Genomic DNA, 22,008 nt, shown 5'->3' with positions numbered 1-22,008 from the left:
TTTGCATCATCAGCAAACAACTGAATATCTCTTCTAATTATTTCCACTACATGTCTCTGAAGTTGAAGTTCCCCATAATAATTACTTTGTGTGTGATATTAAACCACACACAAAGAAATCAAAATGATACGATCTTTTAACTATACCCCTAGTTTCACGAAAAACTTTCATCATAAAAATCACAAAAAAAAACTTTGTTAACATTTCTAATGAAGAATATTTGAAAACTTTTAAGCCATGGAAAGAATGCATTCACTGTTACTCTGACTGCTGGTTTGGTAGATACAAGTGTGTCATGATGGATTAAAGAAGACCAGATTAGATGTAAAATCATTCTTTGTTTTTTGTTACTGTAGAGGATACTTCATTATTTCAGCTGATTCTTTGAATGCTCTTGAGTAAAAACAGCAATTAGTGTGGAGCACTTCAATTTGTTGCCATTATACTAAATGTTTTGTATCTGTTGCCATCCCTGATTTGCACTTTCTTTTATTCTCAATGTCCTTGATGTGTTCTGATAGGCATATCTCCCCAGATCTGCCAGTTTGTTCTATGTAATGTTAGCTCACAAATGCAGCTGATCTTGTAGATCAGTGCTTAAAGTTTTTCCACTCGTACCCCCTTTTCACCTAAGAAATTTTTACGCCACCCCAGGTATATAAAATAGGTATACAAATCAAACATTTACTTAATAAATCATAAAGAAATTTAGTTTTAAACAATTCTTTTGATATACATATAATTTTACCATTTGCTTAAAGAATTACAAACAATAGTCTCGAATCTGAATTAATTTTTGGTCTCTGTGCGTTCAGAAACCTTTTACTGTTGCCAAATTTTTTGCAGCCCACAGTTTAAGAAGCTCTGTTGTAGATAACTGGTTCTTTAAGTGGCAGATGTAGTGGTTTAGTAGGTTTCAGATAATTGGAGATTTCCTATATCATTTATGTACAAATTAAATAGCAGTGGTACAAGCACAGAGTCCTGTAGTACACCACTAGTCACTGCCTTCTCCTGGATTTTGCTCTTCCATATATTACTTTTTAGTATCTGTCCATCAGCCGCCCTTTTATACATATCATGGGTTTCCTATCCACCCCATTTGTTGCAGTTTGTGCAGCAGAGTTCCATGTGGTATCCTGTCAAATGCATGTGCAAAATCCAGCGGTATCATCATGTAGCCATTCATTTATCCAACTTAGTTGTCACTATTATAACAAGTTAGTAGATTACCAAGGCATGACTGACCCTTCACAAAGCCATGCTGACTTTTATAAAGTATCATATTATCAACCCATTCCTGAATTCTCTTTTTGAGCAACGTTTCCAGTAATATAATAAGTACCTCAATTCTTCAACCTCTGTTCTCACATAAGTCCCTGTCACCGCTGTCATCACAATATCTTTACTTGGATGATATACCCATACAAAATGATCATTCAATAGCTAAACAATTTCATCTGCCTCTATTACCCCTCTATAATCTGTATTTTGCCTTCTTTACCATGCTGTTACCTTTCTTCCCTGATTCTTGTATTGTTCATGAGTTAACTTGTCACCTTTCTCCTTATACACCCTCCAAAACATTTTCTTTGTTTGCAGCTCATGCTTAACAATACACATCCATCTAACTATTGCCTGATTTACCCTCCTGACATTGGGTATATCGCTTTCTCCCTTTGAATATCCACAGTGCACTGTGATCATCTTTCCCTTGCAGCTCTTTATACCACAGTACTGTTCCAAGTTGCCTCATAATCATCTGCTTTGTAGTTCCAAATACACATTTCGTACACTGAAGTTTCTACATGTTTTGCTATCACCCAAGTCAAGACTACATGATCACTTTCCCTAATCAGAGTCAATATAGCTGTAGAGTGCAGAAGACCTGTCCATATCTTAGTTATGGACAGGTCTTCTGCACTCTTGTACCCTGAGTCCCCTCTGTCACAGTCTGCAAGTAATTATCTCTAAGTAAGTGTAAAATTTCCATTTCCTTCTTGCTGTGATCTTTTCCCCTTCCACTACATGTCTCTGAAGTTGAAGTTCCCCATAATAATTACTTGACTTGCACTCATTGTGCAAATCTGCTGATGCATGTCTTCCACATCATCCCTGGTATTCCCCACCCTGGCCTATAGCAGTAACTAACCAGTTTTATATTTTGTCGTATTGGCCTCAATCTCACACCAGATTGACTGAAAAGAACTGCCATCTGCATGATTGTCCCATATTCTTATTGACTGCAATTCATCACCTATCATCAGCAGTACCCCTCTCCCCCTCCATCATTATCTACTTTTTCCTCCCTGAAAACACTAAAATCCATCACATTCCATTCTGTTTGCATCATCTGTTGTTAGCCAAGTCCCACTAATGCCTAAAACGTTTGGCAAGTTGCACTAACCAATGCCAAAAACTCCTCCCTCTTGTTTCTGATACTTCTGGCACTGCAACATCCCTATTGGCCCTCAACCACCTTTATTTCCTGAAATGACTATCCTATTCAATATTTTTGCTTGCTTGAGGCTAAATCCTACACTTGTTGGTCATTCTCACGCTCATTTGCTTCATAGTGCTTTCGCACACAGTCATCTGTATCTGCTTCAATTCCTTGACTTTTTGCTTCCATGCTCAATCGTGAACAAAAGCTCTCTAGACACCTAACTCCAAAAACTACCTGATTTACCCTCCTGACATGAACAAAAGCTCTCTAGACACCTAACTCCATATCCATTTAAGTGCAGTCCATCAGCATTGTATAAATCTTTATGCCAATCCAAACTCAGGGCTGTAAGTCCACAAACTCTGCATCATTCCTTCTGCAGAATCTGTGTATTGATTCATTAACTATCATCACCCTCATTCTCAGTTCACCTCTATTAGAGCATGCATCAAACTCACAAACTCTATCGTCTTACTTTTAATTTTTGTTTCTTCCAATAACTCTTTCACATCCTCTCCTTCTCACCTCTCAGATCATTGGTTTCAACCAACATAATCAATTTTGAAAAAGCTATTTACGAACTTTTTTTTTTTTTTTTTTGAGAAACATTTTAAAACATACCTTACATTAATATGTGAATTTTAGTAGGTACCTCGAATATACAGAAAATATAGAGATATCTGTATATAAAAAATATATACTACACCAAATTTTTCTTAAGGTAGAGATGCCTTTGAATGAGATGGTTAACTGATTTATGCAATTCATAAATTAGCAGTTATGAGTGAGAGTAAAAATTCATTTCTAAATTTTTGTCAACACCATCAATACCATCTAAAACACTTTTCAATAAAAATACTCTTCAAATTAAATACTGGCGATGTCAGTCTCTTGTGTATAAGAAAGATGAAATGTTAATTATCATGTCACTAATGCTCTAACATTGAGCAATATAAAAAGTAATACTTTAATCTGAGTTTGGTCATTCATCTATTACAACATCGCAATACATCTGAATGCATTTTAAAACTATAACAAATACAAAGGGTCTTTGGCATATCACAGGAAAGAAATACTTAAACAATACCCCCCCCCCTGCACTGCATTCCCTTGTTGAAAAAATGATGCAATGCTATAGCAATCCATTACAGCTTTTAAATTCATTATAATAATAACCATGCTGATTTTTAAGTATTATATCGCATCTTGAATTTTGAATTTTTATCTCAAATGTTTGAAGAATCTTGCATTTCTATTCTATTAATACATCAGAATATTCATTAGGTCAAACTATATAAAATAAATATATATGTTTCTATTGACACACACACACACACACACACACACACACAAACAAATATTTGCATACAAAAAAATGAAAGTTCTCATTATCACCGTTTCTATCAGCAAAAATACTTGACAGTTTAAAAAAATACATGCTTATTTTTCAGTTTTGATATGTTCTAAATTCTATACATCCTCCATAATCTCCATTAAGTACAAATTATTAGACTAGATACGTTTAACAGTATAATTATTTAAAGAAAACTGCATGCCAACAAATAAACATATAGAAAACCAAACATTAAAAATATTAATCTAAAATTGTGCTTATAACAAAACTTTTTCTTTTTATCTTTACTCTGGTATATTCTTTACCCACTATATGAAATATAACTATTCAGGAACCTGGCTGGAACTATGGCCGAAGCAACTAAGGCTCTGATGTCAGTATATTACTATTATTATTTTACTTACCTCTATGGCATCACAAGACTCACTGTGGGGGAGGTCAACACAAAGTCCATTATACCACTCCTTAAGCTCATTCACTGTTTGCATTTTCATCACCTCTCAGGCAATCCATTCCAAGCAAAAAACTTACTGTTCTCTTTTGCAACTTCCAGGGATTGCCTCTTGTCCTTGTTCCACCACATGAAAAACCTCCTCCATGTTACCATGTTAATAATTCATCAATAGCTTAAATGTCTTGATCATATCTGCCCTTTGTCTTCTATTCACCAAACTCTGCAGTCTGCATGCCCTCAGTCTGTCCTCATAATCAACATTGTACAGTTGATCAGGGAGTAGGTTCACAGATAGTATTTTTGTTATCCAGCTCAGTACCATTTCCAAGGTTATTTCATCCCATTAATCCCAGTGGTCAGATCTAATCAGAGAAATCTAGAAGTGGTCTGATCAAAGCTTTATACAATGGGACTACCACAATTTTACCTCGTGGACAATGTCCTCAACATTGCAGCAATTCTCTGAGATGTCTTCACAACCTTTGCAATATGTCCTTGGGACTTCAAATCTCTATCCACAATCACCCCAAGATCCCTTGCTTCCTCCCTCCACTTCTTCCAGTATAACTCCACCAAGTGAGAATAAAGTATCCTATCTGTGCATTCCAAATTTGGAAACCTTTAGTAGCATTAGGGGTGCTTAAGGGTCAAAGCTGTATAAATGAGAGGAGACCTCCACATATCCTTTAAAGGAATGCGGGGAACCGACCAGGGCTTCTGACCTAATGTCCAATCCTCACCTTCTCGTGGTGCACCCTGTTGGGTATCTGCTTTGATACTGAACGAACGAGGATGGGCTGGCAATTTGGGATTTAGCCGACCAAATTGTATTCTTATTGATTAAACCAAAATAAAAAATGATGGTACAACATGACAAAATTTCATGCCAGCTGGGGCGTCGTCCGGTTAAACAAGGCCCCCGTTGTTTTCGCCAGGGAACCAGGGCGAACAGCGAAAAGTCAGCTACTGGAACAAATCTGAAAACAAACCCGAACTCAACATCACCAGAGTTAAAGATCGGTACTATCCACGTAAGAAGCCTGAATGGCAAAGAAATGGAGCTATCTGAGGAATTAGATAAGTACCAGATCGACATAATAGGGGTGACTGAAACAAAAAAGACCAAAACTGGTGAGATCTTTCTGAGCAATAAATACAAAATGTTATATTCAGGCAATGACAATCAAGGAAAAGAAGGAGTAGCTATAGTATTCAACACAAAATACGAGGCTAATCTTCTTGAATGGCAGTCAGTCTTAAGTAATGTGGGCAAATATGAGAATGGGGAACTGGACAATGAGACTTATTTGTGCCTATGGTCCCACAGAAGGTTCTACTAAGGTAGAAGTAGAGGAATTTTTTGACGCTTTAGAAAAAGCAACTGACACAATGAAAAAGGAAAGATTGGTCCTTGTTGGGGATCTAAATAGCAGAGTAGGAAATGATTGTGAGACATACAAAAATATTTTGGGAAAATTTGGAGAAAAGAGCAAAGCCAATAATAACGGCAAATATCTGTTGGATTTCTGCTCAGGACATGGACTGGTTATTACTAACACCATGTTCCAACATAAAAATGTGCACAAATTCACATGGAGAGAAGAGGCTAGGAATAAGAAAAGTCTCATTGACTATGTTATTGTTGATAGTGATGTCTTCTCACTGGTGCAGGACACCAGAGTGTACAGAGGATTTGAAATTGGAAGTGATCACTATTTAGTCTTGAGCAGGATAAAATTGAATTTCATATTGAAAAGAATAACATGTAAGAAAGTTTTAAAGCAAATAAAAGTTGTGCAGCTCTCAGATGTGAACTGTAGACTAAAATACACAAAGATTATTGAAGAAAAAATGAAACAGTTTGAGAACAGGAATCAAACCTTGGAGATTCAGTGGCAAACTCTGAAGAAAACATTGATTGATTCTGCCAGAGAGGCATGTGGTGAGGTTGTGTGCAAGGATAAAAAAAATCAGAACTCCCTGGTGGACACAGGAAGTTAAAGAGGCAGTGAAGGAAAAGAAGAAAGCATATCAAAAGTTCCTGGCAAATAAGTCAGCTTTTACTCTCACAGAATACAGAGACAAATGTAAGAAAGCTAAACACTGTGTAAAACTAGCTAAACAAAAGTCATGTGAGGACTTTGGCAAGAATATAGAAAATAAATATCAAGAAGGTGGCAAAACATTCTGGAGGTTGTTGAAGAAGCTTAGGAATGGAGGAAAGAGTGCTGTAAAAGGAGTTAGAGATGATAAAGGTGACATGAAAACAGGAGAAAAAGATATCCTTGAAGTATGGAGTGATTACTTTGAAAAACTGCTAAATGAAACAAGCAGTGATAAAAAAACACTGACCAGGCATGCAGTCAGGAATACATATCCATACTTGAAGTAGAAAAAGCCATCAAAGGCTTGAAATGTGGAAAGGCAGCAGGAGAAGATGATATTCGACCAGAAATGCTGAAGTATGGTGGTATAAAAGTCTTACAGTGGCTGCACTGCATAGTTCAGAAACCCTGGACAGAGGGACGAATTCCTGATGATTACAGTAGAGCTCTTAAAATAACCAAAAAAAAAAAAAAAGGGAAATAAAACTGAATGCGAGAATTACAGAGGTATTTCCCTACTGAGTGTTCCTGGCAAGATCTATGCAAGTATACTTGAGAAATGGTTGAGAAGAATTGTGGAAGAAAAGCTTGGTGAAGAACAAGCTGGATTCAGGCCAAACAGAGGCTGTCAGAATCAGATCTTCACTTTATGACAAATAGTCGAGAAAGCATGGGAATATAACAAAGATCTGTATTTAAGTTTTGTCGATTTGGAAAAGGCATATGACAAGGTGCCAAGAGAGAAGCTATTCAATACGCTCCAGTTATATGGTGTCAATGGGGCATTATATCAAGCAATACTTAGTCTTTATTTGAGTTGTAAGTCAGCAGTTAGAATTGAAGGAAGTACAGGAAGATGGTTTAATGTTAAATCTGGTGTGAGACAAGGATGTACATTATCCCCTCTGTTATTCATTATCTATATGGATCACATTATGAAAAAAAGTGGTATTAAACCTGATATCAAAATTGGACATGTTAATGTCAGCTCTTTGCTTTATGCAGATGATGTTATACTTCTAAATAAATCTGCTACAAGTCTGCAAGATTCTCTGACTAAATTGAATAGCTGTTGTAATAGATATGGTATGAAGGTCAGCAATAAAAAGACAAAGACAATGAAAATAGGCAGAATCATTGAAAATGTCAACTGTGTTGTGAATGGAGAACCTGTGGAACAAGTGAAACATTTCAGCTACTTAGGCACGATTTTTACTGAAGATGGTAAATTAAATATAGAAATAGACAACAGAATCAGCAAAGCTGGTATGGTGGGAAGTCAATTGAATAAATTCATATGGAATAAGAGAGAAATTAGTCGGAACACTAAATTAGCTGTATACAAGACAGTGTTCAAACCAGTTTTAACTTATGGATCTGAGAGCTGGGTCAGAAGTAAAACACTTGACCAAAGACTAGAGACCGCAGATATGAGAGTCCTGAGAAAGATTAGAGGCGTGAACAGATGGCATCAATGGCAATATCATATTAAAAATGAGGATATTAGGAAAGAACTTGACATTGTCAGCATCCAGGAATGCATTAGCAGAGCTAATTTCAGGTGGTATGGTCACTTAAATAGAATGGGAGAGGAAAGATTAGCAAAACAAGTGTTCTCTGCCAGGTTGGCAGGAAAACAACCCAGAGGAAGACCAAGATATAGGTGGATTGATACGGTACAAAGTGCCTTAGACGATAGAAATATAAGATCTGATTATGTTGGAGTCTTGACAAGTAACAGACTGATTTGGAGGAAAATTGTAGATAGGAAGGTAGTAATGATGTAATTTTTTCATGTAGTACTCTCATATCCTGTACACCCCTTGAGGGTACATGGCAGGAATTTGATGATGATGATTAGTAGCATTAAACTGACATTTCCCCACCCATTTGTCCACCTTTCCAGGCTATTCAAATCCTCTTGAAGAACCAAAACATTGACTCTATTACTAATAACCCTCCCAAGCTTCACATCTTCACAAACAACTGAAAATCTCCCTGTAGTCCTATGACAATATCATTGACAAAGACTGAACAGCAGAGTCGCAGTACTGAACCCTGTGGAACTCCACTTATAACCTTCATACTCCCCAATATACAACTGATATCTACCCGAGAATACAGTCACCAATTTGATCACCAACCAGATATCCAAACTCATATGTTGTAATATTATATTTCTTAATTGCATGTATTCTTCTGGAGTTTGCTTGATGTACAGAATGAAAATCCCAAGTTTCTGGGAGGGAAACCCTGCCACCTCCATATGGGACCAACCAACTTACCTTGAGTTGAATCTATTATTTGTGAATCTGCAGAAAGCAAATGTACTATGAAATGTAATATTAAAGAGGACATCATAGCTGATATCAAAAATACTGCAAAATCCAAATGAATGTAATGAAGGCTCTACTATAAAACTTTTTTCTTTCCTTTGTGACAAACTGAGTTACAAATATGGGTTACTATGCTGCTGCTGCGGATTTTTGCACATAGATATCATTGCCTGAATTTTTGGAAAGAAGAAACAATGAAGATCCAAAGACAGATGTCAAAATAATATCTAGACCACAAAATGTCTTTTGGGTGTGCAGCTTAAAACAGAGGATATAATTATATATGATACTGAGAGGATCATATAGAGTAGATATTCTCTAGTAAGCAAGGGCTAAAGAAGTAGATATTCCTCATGAAAAGTGGAATGTACTGCTGGAAAGGATGACAAATGTGCAGACAACGAAACTACAGTACATCAAGAATGATCATGACCATTTGGAATAAATGCTTCACAGAGATCTCATAATAATAATAAATTGTTGTTACGCAGTTATCTTTGTGTAATATTGCATTCATATTCCTTTCGACATGATTCATTTTATCATTTTGCACATCTTTATGTTATCATTATAGCTGATATTAAAACAAAAGGAATCACAAACTAGAAATCCAAGTTTTTCACTTTGCATTTTAATTGACTAATTCCTAAAAGAGAAAGTTTCTGCATATTAAACTTTTCATAAATAGCAATGATAATATGTTGGAAAATTGGAAAACAGTGGAACTTGCTATGGACTCAGAAATGAAATGTTATATCTGTATATAACTTAATTGCAAATGACCATGCGCAGGTTACGCAGGAGGAGGAGTGGTGTGGAGTTTGTGGATGTGTGGAGTGAGTTTGATGGGCGAAAAGACTTATATAGGAAGGATGGTTTTTCATTCAGCAACCCTTTTGAAAAAGTGTTGCTGAATGAAGTGAAAGTGGATGTGCAGAATCAGGGAAACTAGAGCTATTAGGAGTGGGGGGTTGGAAGTGGAGATACAGACATCAGTGCGGCAGTTGAGTGTAAGAATGTGTATAATATGCCTGAGCTAGTACATAGGACAACAAACCAGAATGGGATAGTAGAAGACATCAAGATAAGGGTGGGACTAATGGGCTACTGCACTTTATGTATACTAATGCCAGGAGTATTAGGAACAAGGAGGAGGAATTTTTGGCCTTGGTTGGCTCTTCCTGACCACAGGTTATTGGCATTAGCGAGACATGGTTGACAGAAGATGATATAGCTAGTGGGATAGAATGCGAAGGGTATAGTGTGTTTAGGAGGGACAGAGAGAAAAGAATGGTGGGGGGGGGAGTGTTATTGATGATAACTGATGAACTGCAGCCAAGGAGAATAGAAGCTGAACTGCAGGATAGTGAAAAAGAGCACATTTGAGGCTATTCGGTATGGGATTGAGGCTAGCAGAATAAAATATACCGTTGGGTGCTGCTATAGACCAGGTGATGGAATAAATAATGGAGAGTATGCATAGGCAAATAGACTCAATGTGCAGAAGACAGATAATTATTATGAGGGATTTCAACTATGGTAACATTGATTAGCAAGAAGAGAGGACACAGACACATGGGAGGAAGGAAATGGATTTTATGCAGTTACTAAGGGATAACTACCTGAGACAGCATGTAATGGAATATACTAGGGGTTGGAGAATGCTTGACCTAGTAATTACATCTGAGAATTTGACTGTAATGAATATGATCACGTTGCCACCAATTGGTGAGAGTGATCATAAGGTCTTGACCTGGGAGGTGGCTAAATATGTGGAATTTTCAATTAAGATAGGGTACATGTGGAATTACTGGGCTGGTAAGTATGACAAGCTTAGGAGATTGCTTGGTTCAGTGCCATGGCATGTAAAACTGCAAGGGTGTGATGGGTTTTTACAAGATTAATTCAAAGGAAATTTTTCAGAAGAGGTCTGGTGGTGAGAGAACTAGGGGGCCATCTATGGAAACTGGGCAAGAGTGTAGTTAGCAAAGGTGTTAGAACTGGGTTTTTTGCTTGGAGAGTGGTGAATGAGTGGAATAAGCTGCCAGAGTCTGTTATGGGTGCCATGACTGTGAGTGAGTTCAAAGCAAAGTATGATAGATAGATACTGTGTGGATGCTGAATAGTTGTTCTGGACATGATGTTTATGGCCTCCCTCGATGAGTCTAAGGACTCCTTGGAGTTGCCCGTAATAATAATAATATAAATGCCAGAAGTATCACAAATAAAGAACAAATGTCGCATTGATTTAGTTCACTGACTTCAAAATTGTAGGAAGAAGTGAGACGTGGTTGCAAGAGTGACATCATGACAGGAATGCAGATGGAAGAGTATGATGTATTTTGAGAAAAATAAAAAAAAAAGCAAAAAATGGAGGGTGCTGTTGATGACAGAAGAAAAGTTATATCCATGTAAGGCAGAGATGCAAGGAGAGAAATGGTGGCAGTGGCTTTGAGGCAGTATGGTGTGAAGTAGAGGTAGATAGAATAAAATCCTTAGTTGGATGTTCCTATAGAGGTAATGCAGATGGCAGTGACATTGAAATGTATAAGCAAATTAGTCAAGCAATTAGGAAAAGGGTGATCATTACAGGTGATTTTAATTATGGTAACACACACTGAGATGACAAGACAGCATCTGGAAGTAAAGAAAATTTCTTTTTCAAGTTTTGAGGAACAATTACCTTGAGCAGTATATCACAGAGAGCACATGCCGATCAGAGGGTCTTGGATTTGATCATTTTGTCAGAGGATTTCATTGTAAATGAGATGTCAAATCTCCCTCTAGTTGGTGAGTGATGACTATGAAGTGATTACTTGGGTGGTTGCCAGCTATATTATGACATCTGTGAGGAATGTATATAAATGGAACTACCATTAACTTGTATGTTAATGATATTGGGGAAGGTTTGAATGGAGATATTCAGTTGTTTGCTGATGATGCAAAGTTAAGAACTGAGGAGTACAGCATATGCCATAGTTTTGCAAGAGGACTTGGATAGATTGAGTGAATGAGCATGAGATTAGGGTTACCAGTTCAGTATTGCAAAGTGTAATGTTTTAAATTTTGGAAAACAAAGATAAGATGCAGACTATACAGTTAGTGAGAATATATTGAAGGAAATAAGAGATCTGGAGTGATGGTGGATGGGGACTTAAAATTTAGAAAATACATTGCTAAAATTGTGAGGACAGTACAATGAATTCTGGCAATGATATAGAGGACACTGATTTATAGAAGTAAGGAGATTATGGTTCCATTATATAAGTACTTGATTAGGCCACATATGTGCACAGATCTGGTCACCTGATTTTCAAAAGAATGAAGAGATACTGAAAAGGCTATATTGGAATTTTGAAATTTGGATACTGGAATTTTGAATATGAAGAAAGGTTGAGAAAATGTAATTTGTTGGATTTAATGGATAGAAGGAGAAGGAGGGAGAGGATATGATAGAGGCATATAAGTTGGTAAGAGGTTTTTTTTTTTTTTTTTATGAGATTAGTGTTGAAAATGTTTTTCATAGAACAATGGGAGAGGGAAACAAGAAGCCATTCCTGAAAGTTATATAAGGAGAGCATGAGGATAGAGTGGTGAATGACTGGAATGCATTGCCCGAGTGTAGTGACTACAATGTTAATGTATTTTAAGGCAGTGTGTGTGTGTGTGTGTGAGAGAGAGATCTCCTATAGTCAGTCTGATGCTATGGAGGTCCGAAAATAATAATCATAAAACATATCCAGCAAATATTAGGTTTATCAGAAGCTGCTCATCATGTTATTCTGTGAGTGAAAAAGGATACTCAAAAATATGTGGCCTGAGTAAATTCTTATAATAATCTCAAGTACTACACAGATAAGTATATTTTTGTATAAAACATTACTTGTAAGATTTTTTAAACTAAATTATTGTAACAAATTTATATCTATTATTATATTAAATATTATTCCTTTTAAGAATTCTACAAATAAATATGATCATGCATTTTCACAAAACATAACAGATTACTAAATATCTTCACATGCAAAACTAAAACAAATTGACATGCTGGTATTAAAATAAAATGTATAATTTCCACAACAAGGAGGAAAACGATGCAACAAAACAGGGCAATTAACTTTTTTCTGTGCCAACTACACATTCTTCTGGAGTTTTGCCTGACTGATAAAGTTGTGGAGAATGTGGAGGATTACTGGTTGTGAATTCTGGTAGATGATGAGTTGATCTGCAGATAAAATATGCATCAATTAAAATGTGAAAACCTTTAAGGAAAAAAACTTATGTTCCCTGTGTATGAGTGCATATACATATGAATACATGCAGTATAATTTGACAACATATAATTAAACTTGACGGATGTGAGTTTAATTCATTTTTCTTAAAAAAAAAAGTAATCAGTATGTATAATTTATGTATGTGTGTGTGTAGGCATATATATGTATGTATGTATGCCTACACACATAATACTAAACATGAAAGACTAAGAAGAAATAAACTTATTAACAGTAAATATGATACATTCACTTCAGTTTATTATTCAAGAAATAATATAGAGCAAGTTACATTTAATAAAACAGCAGTAGCAGTAAGGAGGAATGCTCATTACTGGTACCAGTTCTATTGCTGACATCAATAATAATAACCATGGATATATCTCTGCAAAATACATGCAGCAGAAACAATGCCTATATGGATTAAATTAGTAAATAAGAAATAAATCAGTAAGAAAGATATGATTCCATGTGTTAAGTCTTAAGTGCTGCTGAGAGAAACTCATGTTAGAGGCTTAATGGAGTACAGGGTTACAATATTACATTACAATGCTATTTGTAATATTGTAATGTAATATTGTCAATGTCTCAGTGACTGATACCAAGTATTGAAAAAATTAAATATTATTTTTAATTCTTCTAACATGATAAAGATGTCAATCAAATTAACTTCAAATTCTCTATAGATTCAAGAATTTTTGGAAGCTTTTAGCAGTATGCAGCTTTACTGAAGAAAGAAATATGGAACTAAATGCCAGATACTGACTGACTTAGTATATTTACCCTTCTATCCCTAGAGTTAGAAGGGTAAATAGAGTGGAAGAAAAATGGATGAATCATGGTACTATATAAGAAATGTGCAGATATAGATTGGTGAAAGATTGGCTGAGAAAGAAAAGCAAAAGAATAGAGAATTCTAAAGTTGTATAGCTAATAAAGCACAGGTGTCAGCATGGAAGACCAACTGTAGAGGTGGTGCATGAGTGAGATCTAGAGAAATAAAGCTTCAGTAGGTGCTGTATCTTATTAGTATATTTCATATTGGCAGGTTGGGTTTGTTATTTGGGATTACAGCCAAAGCAACTAAAGCTATGAAGATAATGTATAATATTTGTTAATTGTATATGTTCGTTAGGGTAGTTTTTTTCCTGTTTGCTAGACGAAAAAACACAGTTACCAAGAATAAAAATACTATATTTTTAGTTCTCTAAATTGTTTTTTTTGGAAGATTTGCTTATAGTATATTACATGGGATGAAAAACTAGTATCCAGGAGAGGAAAATCTTTGCTACCTCTGAATGCAATTGACTAATTCACCTTCATTAAAAAAACAAAAAAAAAACAAAGATTCCTCTAGTGATAACAAGAATCACTCAAGTCTCTTCCAGTTGATATTTCCAATCCAGTATACTTCAAGGTGTAAGAAGAGATAATCACTTTGCAGATGATGCTAAACTGAGGACAATGACAATCTCTACAAAAGAAGAATTTGAATATATTCAGATTCTTTTTTTGTAAGAGGATCTGAATAGGTTGGTGCTTTGAACAGATGAATAGGGATGTCCATTCCTTATTTGAAAATCATGCCCTTTGGCAGAGGAAGCAGGATGAGGCACCCATCAATACAATGGTGATAGGGTGGCAAGAGATCTGTGGGAGTGTTGGTGAATAAGTATGAAGTTAGGAGAGACTACATGTGAAAGAGGATTGCTGCCATATGTACATGACACTGACAAGTAGGAATAAGTATCAGGCATTCTTTGAGACTGATTATGGTCTGAGTTGCCAAGAGGAGGGGTAACCTCTGCAGCCTATCTGGAAGGAGAACTCATTAAAAAAAAAAAAAAGATCTAGGGTATTGAGAAAGTGGAGGATTATCTGGAATTGAGGCAGGTAGCTGCACAATTTGCATTAGATCATTACTTATAGCAAAAACATCTGTATCAGGTCTAGCTTGATCAGTAGTGTTAGAGAGGAGGAGCCAGCTGAAGTTATGGACATTCAAATTATCTAGAAGAATGACCACTGTTTGGATAGCTGGATTGTAGATGGTCGAGTTTCAATGAAAGGAAGGTGAAAATGTCCAGGGTTTGGAGACCAGTAAATGCAGCAGACGAATGTTATTAAGTGGGACAAGGAAACCTTCAGCCAGAGGAGGTCAAAAGCAAGGGATTCTAAATTTAGAATTCTCTAGCAGGCATGTCAGAACATGCAAAGGCAACAGGTACCACCTTTGTGGCAAAATGAATCAAGAACATACTACTCATTACTGAATTTTCATTATGTACAGAACATATAAATCCAAATTAATTTTAAGAACTGTTTATTATGTCATACGTATTGCCACTAATTCCATGTATTTCCAGTTATTCTGAGCTTACCTGAAGATAATATGCAGTCATTACAGGGAAAGAGTATTATACTATTAAAGATGTAATGAACAACTAAAATACTTAACACAAATCCTCCAACAGAATGGATATGAAACAAAAACCATCAAAAGAATCCTGCCTCCAACTAACAACACAATAAAACAGGATTACAAAAATGCAATCTCACTTCCTTATATCAAAAATGTTACAGATAAGCTAGCCAAATTAATGAACAAACACAACATAAAAGTAGCCTTCCTTCCTATGGAAAAAATCTCAAGATTCCTACATCCCAAAACCACCTCATCATCCTCTTAAAAAACCAGGAGTCTACAAAATTCATTGCTCTTGCGGGATTTGCTACATAGGACAGACAGGAAGATCTGGAGAAATACGCATGGCTGAACACCAAAAAGACGTACAATACAAAAGAGAACAAAAAACGGGTCTTGCTTTCCATACCACTTCCACTGGACATGATGTACTCTGGCAAAAAATGTTTTCTATGTATGACATCGTTATACATAGAAAACAACAGTTATATAAGAAAATTTAAAGAAGCTGTTAATATGCTAAAAAACCCAACCCAATGCAATAAAATCAAAGTTTAATTCTCCATCAAATGTGGTCAGCTCTAATAAAAAATCTACCTCAATCTGAGCTCGGGCTGTATGAACGAGAACACGTGACATTGTCCAGTATTGTTCAACGTCAATAACGTTTCATATCTGCATTCTGTTATTTGAGTTTATGAATAGCCAGATGGTTATGATTTGTATTTATTAATTCTCTTGTTTAAACTTTAAGTTATACTATTTACCCCCTGAAGATGTAAATCCTATGATTTACGAAACTTGTTGGGAACTATTATTTCAGTATTTTGTATAACTGAGTAATAAAAAATGTGGTGTAATCACAGAAATATCTTTTGAGTATTATACTAGTTTTAATACTTGCATCTTAAAATAAGTACTATTTCAAGCTGCAAGACTCCATTCTCTTCAGTTTCTATTTTATTATTAAAACTGAAATTTAAGTGGAAAAAAATCTCACTTATGCAGCCCTCCTATCTGGGACATAATAAGTACTGAAATTAATGATCAGAAAAATAGGGAAAGAAATATACTAAAAATATGACCAGTTTGACATCTGCAAAAATCAGGATTTATTGCATATTTTGATACTTGTAGCAAGGGATCTTCAGATTGAGATAGTGCTAAGAAATTGTAAACTTACAGTCAATTTTACATGCTGTGTCATGTGCTTATAATGCAAGTTTCAGTCAAAGTTGAATATGTAGAATAATACATCATAGTAATAACACTCAGAATTTTAAATTGGCATACAATCTGATAATTAATTGTAACTAGTAAAAGCTATTATTATTGCACAGACACCTCCATGGAGAGTCATCCTGGTAGGTCCACACTATCGAGACAAAATCTGGACTTGACTAGCTTGATAACAACACTCAATTTCCTATGATATCTTTTCTGTCCCCTTAACCAAGAACCAAAAATTTTTTTCTGCATCAATCCTATAGTATGTAATCCTAAAATATACTGTATACAGTTTTGTAATTTTTCTCACCTCAAAATGCAGAACATGTCCTTTTTCCCACATTAAAAAAACTGGTACTTGTTATCTTTTGCTTATACTGTTAACATGTGTAAATTATGTTGCAAGCTCTTGGTTGTGATTAACTATTACACTACCCAATTTAACATCATCAGCAAACAGAGAACCTGAACCTTGTAGCACAGTAGTTGCTTTCTTCTAAAGAAAATCAGCTTCATATCTAACTACTGTTCTTCGATAGATAACGCGTGCGTTATCTATACAAAAAAAAAGTCTAAATTCGTTAAAAATGAACATGTGCAGTATACATTTGAAGGGTATGAGAGGTAAATCAAATGTAATAACAAAACTAAGGTATAAGTATTACTTAATATTTATTGAACATTACACTATTCAAATCCAAAAAATTCTTCATCAGACTCAATATTGAGAGACTCAATTGCATTAAAAATTTCGTTTGGTATTTCTTCAGCTTCATAATCAGTCACTGGACACCACTGCATTCCCATGTGCTTTAATGAAACCATTTCTAACACAGTTTTCACTTACAGCAGCCCAACTTTCTATAATCCACGTAACTATATCTTTAGGCGACATTCTTTTCATCTGCCCTGTTTTGTTATATTCATGGATACCATTCATCATCCAGTCTTCCCACTTAGCCCATAAATTGTCTTTGAATGGTTTATTTACTGCAAGATCAAGGGGTTGGAGTTTTTTTTTTTTTGTTAAACCACCTGGAATGACGGCCAATTTGGAATACTTATAATTATTTTAACTTCTGCTGTCGTGTGTGCCCTACACAAATCCAACGCTAACAAAAAAAAATTAGGGTTGAAAAATGCCATTTTTCTCTTTCACTTGCAACGCACGTTTTTAAAGAATTCCTTCATTCTCTGTCTGTACTTCCTAACTCTACCGCTAGTTGGCACATGCGCGTTATCTATACAGCAAAAGGAGTGATGAAAACGTTGGGGTGATGTTATACATTAGGTGCATGTTATCTATGAAAAAATATAGTATTTGCTCCAATTTTTGTAGAGAGCTCCAAGCGATATCCCACTGCCTGTCATGAAACAAGTTGAGGCCGTAGCACAAGTTCAAGCATGGCGACTTGATATACTTTGGCAGAGGTTTTGATTTCTTTCTCACAAAAATGCAACTTGGATATCCTACAATAAGTCATCCTCCATCAAACCATCACTGACTCAGGGTGATGACCCCTCTCTGAATCATGTGTATACTATAGCGTACACACACACTGTTCATCCAGGGTATATTCATGATTGTTTTGGTGGTTAAACAACTCTTCAATGTTGAAAATCTTTTCATCTGTGAAGAGGATGTCTGTTGTTTATGTACTGCAGGAAAAATGCCTTTGATTTTATCACCCATTGTTACATGTTGTGGTGTTAGAAAGTGTCCAGTAGAATGATGATAGGCTCTCACCCCAGGTCATAATCAATTAACACATGACATTTTTGCGTTCTCACACGATTACAGTGGAGAAGTGGCTTCATAGCCCTTAGAAGCTGTTGCATCTTAATACAGTGTGGTTGATCTGTTCTTTGGTGGTCAGACATGTTTTCTGTATCACTATAACAGTTAATAGTCTAATAAACAAACATCCTACTGATTCTGGGTACTTTCAAAGTGTTGAAAATAACAGGTGGCCACATTCCAACCTTGTGAAGTGCTATTACAACTATGCAGTTCTCATAATCTCTCCGCTGCATGTTAACCTATATGACTAGACAACTCACTCTCTACTGATAAACATGTGAACATTGGCTGTACACAGTGCCAATAATGGAACTGGGCTTGTGCAATTCTGTGGGAAGCACGGGGCTTACTGAAGTTGTAACAGTATTTATGGCAAGACTGTGTATTATAAAAAAAGGGAGAAAATTACTAAGGCATGACCTACCCTTCACAAAGCCTGTCATCATAAAATATCATATTCTTATCACCTATACCTAAATTCCATCTTTTATCAACTTTATCACCATTCTTGAGATATTGATTAGTTTATAATTTATTACTTTCGTCTTGGAGCCTAATTTATACAGTTGAGCCCCTCCTTCCACTTCCTTGGGAGCCAGAGCTGAGACTTAAGTTAAACAGTTTAGTAAGAGTTAATAACAATTCTTGTGAATCTTCTTTATTATTATTATTATTCAGGCCTCCATGGAGTCAAAAGACTCATCGTGGGAGGTCCTTCCTAAGAACATAGTCTGTCAAGACTCATCGAGGGGAGGTCCCCCTCCAAAGAAACAAAGTCTATCATACCACTCCTTAAACTCACTGACCGTTCTCGCTCCCACCACTCCATCAGGCAATGCATTCCACGGTTCAACCACCCTCCACACAAAGAAACTACTCCTTACCCTCTTGCTCACAGTTACCTTTCGTAACTTCCAGGGATGGCCTCTTGTCATCACTCCTTCCTGCTGTTCAACCAAGCGAAAGAACTCCCCAGTGTCAACCCTGTAACCACCTCTCAACAGTTTAAAAGTCTCAATCATATCACCTCTCCTTCTATCCACCAAACTCTGTAGTCCACATTCCCTCAACCGATCCTCTTGTGCAGTCCTGAAACCATCTTTGTCATCTGTCTTTGTATCCTTTCCACAGTCAATTTATCCCCTTCAAATCCTGGGGACCAAATCTGAGAACAATAGTCCAACTGTGGTCTGATCAGAGACTTATACAACGGAATGATAACCCTCTTATCTCTGCAGGTCAGTGTCCTCATAATTGCAGCAATCCTCTGTGTTACCTTCACCACCTTTGCAACATGTCCCCTAAACTTCAGGTTTCTATCAATCATCAACCCCAGATCTCTTGTCTCCCCTATTTCCTCCAGTATAACTCCACCCATAGAGTATGCAGCATCCCATTGATGTTTCCCAAACCTCATAGGTCCTAGTACTGAGCCCTGTGGGACCCCCACTTGTAACCCTCTGCCTCCTTGAAACTGCTCCACCATACACAACTCTGATACCTATCAGACAGCCAATCCTGAATCCAGTTGACCAATCTGACATTCAGACCCATGTGCTGCAACTTAAATATCAGCTTATCATGTGGCACCCTGTCAAATGCCTTCGCTAAGTCTAAGAAAATTGCAGTATATGCCTTTCCCTCATCTAATGTTCTTGTAACTTTATTATAAAAGGCTAACGTATTGCTAAAACAAGAGCGCCCTTTCACAAATCCATGTTGACTCTCACAGATAACATTACCCTCATCTGCCCAATGCTGTATATGGTCCCTCACTTTCTCCAAGATCTTAACTACTGATAACACACAGACTGGCCTATAATTAGACACTTCCAGTCTGTTACCACCCTTCTTGCAATAAGAACTGATATCCTATCTAATCCCATGATCTTATTTGCATTGAGAGTCTGCAATATCTCAAGAATTTCCAATTCATCAATTATATCTTCACATGTATATCAATTATATACATCCAAGATTAAGATCCTGGAAAAGTGGTCATTGCCCAAATCATCTATTTTGTCTGCTTCTGTCAATCCTACTACCATCACCATTTATTAAAATTATCCTTCCATAGTTATTCTTTATTTTACTTACAATACAACAAAAGACTCCTTGGGATTTACTTTGTCTGCTTTTGGGTAATTTTTTTTTTTTTTTTTTTATATGATTTTTCCTGGCTTACCATGTTGGTCACCTTTCTTGCCTGTGCTATATAATGCTCATGAGCTTGCTGATAACTTTTCTCATTACAACATATTTTATTTTTTGTAACTCTGCTTAACAATACTACTAATCCATCTAACTCCTACCTAATTTATTCTCTTGATCTTGAAATATACATTGATACTGCTTCCTTGAGATACTCCTTATATCTTATTAGATATTTCATGCATTCCACAATATCCCTTGCATCCTCTGGCCTATAGCAACCTTTAACTACATATTATATTGGCCTACTGCAAATATCATCTAATGTCAACCAAGTCTCAATAAGGTCTATAATTTTTGCACCAACCAATGCAAAAAAACTCCTCACCCTTACTTTGAATACTTCTGGTGTTAGTATACATAAAATGCAATATTCTCTTCATCCCACCACCTTGATTACACCTTGTGTTGCTTGGCCCACTGAAATTAAGAACCTAGAGTGATACATTTAGCATCATGTGGTCAGTATCCCACTTACTAATCTCTTGGATGCCTGGATCCACACTCACCTGCATTCCCCTCCAAACATTTGAATTTTCCTCAGGGGTCTGTTTTAGGGCCATTACTATTTAACTTGTATATTAATGATATTGGCAAAGATTTGGATGGAGATATTCAGTTGTTTGCATATGATGCAAAGTTGGGATGAACCATAAAGAGTAGTGAAGATGTTGTGGACTTGCAAGAAGACTTGAATAAATTGAGTGATTGGGCAAGCAAATGGGGATGTGAGTTCAATGTTGCAAAATGTAATTACAACTCCTGAGGTATAAGGTAATTACAATTACCTTATATTACAACTCCTGAGCTCTCACTGAACAATACTTTCTCAAGATGCCTAATCCCAACTCCATTCTAATGCAAGCCATCCACCTTATATATAAATCTTTCATTCCATCAAACCACTCCACACCATTCCTCCTGCACAATGTGCACGCTGATTCATTCACAGTCATAGCTCTCCATCTCAGCTCACCTCTGTCACACTGTGCAACAGATCAATTTTTACTCTCTCACTGTTCTTTTTCTTATGCACTAGCAACTCTTTCATGCCTTCTTGCATACCACACCTGTCATGTGCTAAACCAGCCAAAATCAACATTTTTCAACTTCAATCTTTGCATCTATTATTGCTTATTAAAAACATCACTAACTGTATCCAAACAGCTTCATTGGTGTCTTTAATCATATCTCCCCTCTTCCTTCTCTCCACCAGACTCTGCAAATTACATCTTCTCAATCTTTTCTCATAATCAACATTCCAGAGGTCAGAAACTACCTTAGTCAGTCACCTTTGGACCCTTTCCAACATCTCTTCATCCTTCTGAAAACCCGGTGACCAAATCTGGGCACGATAGTCCATGTGTGGCCTAATCAA

General features: G+C 36.3%; 1 protein-coding gene across 1 annotated transcript in view; it reads right to left on the bottom strand.

Annotated features, from left to right (window-relative positions):
- EDTP (Egg-derived tyrosine phosphatase) overlaps positions 1 to 21,732 on the bottom strand; it is a 451,026-nt gene extending 429,294 nt beyond the window's left edge. The window contains exon 1 of the mRNA XM_090399919.1: positions 21,607 to 21,732. Within this exon, the coding sequence (XP_090256045.1) occupies positions 21,607 to 21,732 (126 nt within the window). The remainder of the gene's footprint in view (positions 1 to 21,606) is intronic.
- Between the last annotated feature and the right edge of the window lie 276 nt (positions 21,733 to 22,008).

This window comes from Typopeltis vanoorti, chromosome 1 (genome assembly GCF_054136105.1).
Source record: "Typopeltis vanoorti isolate ZY-2024b chromosome 1, IOZ_Tvanoo_1.0, whole genome shotgun sequence".
In the NCBI taxonomy this organism is placed as follows: Eukaryota; Metazoa; Arthropoda; class Arachnida; order Uropygi; family Thelyphonidae; genus Typopeltis; species Typopeltis vanoorti.
This window is presented reverse-complemented; position numbering and strand designations above follow the sequence as displayed.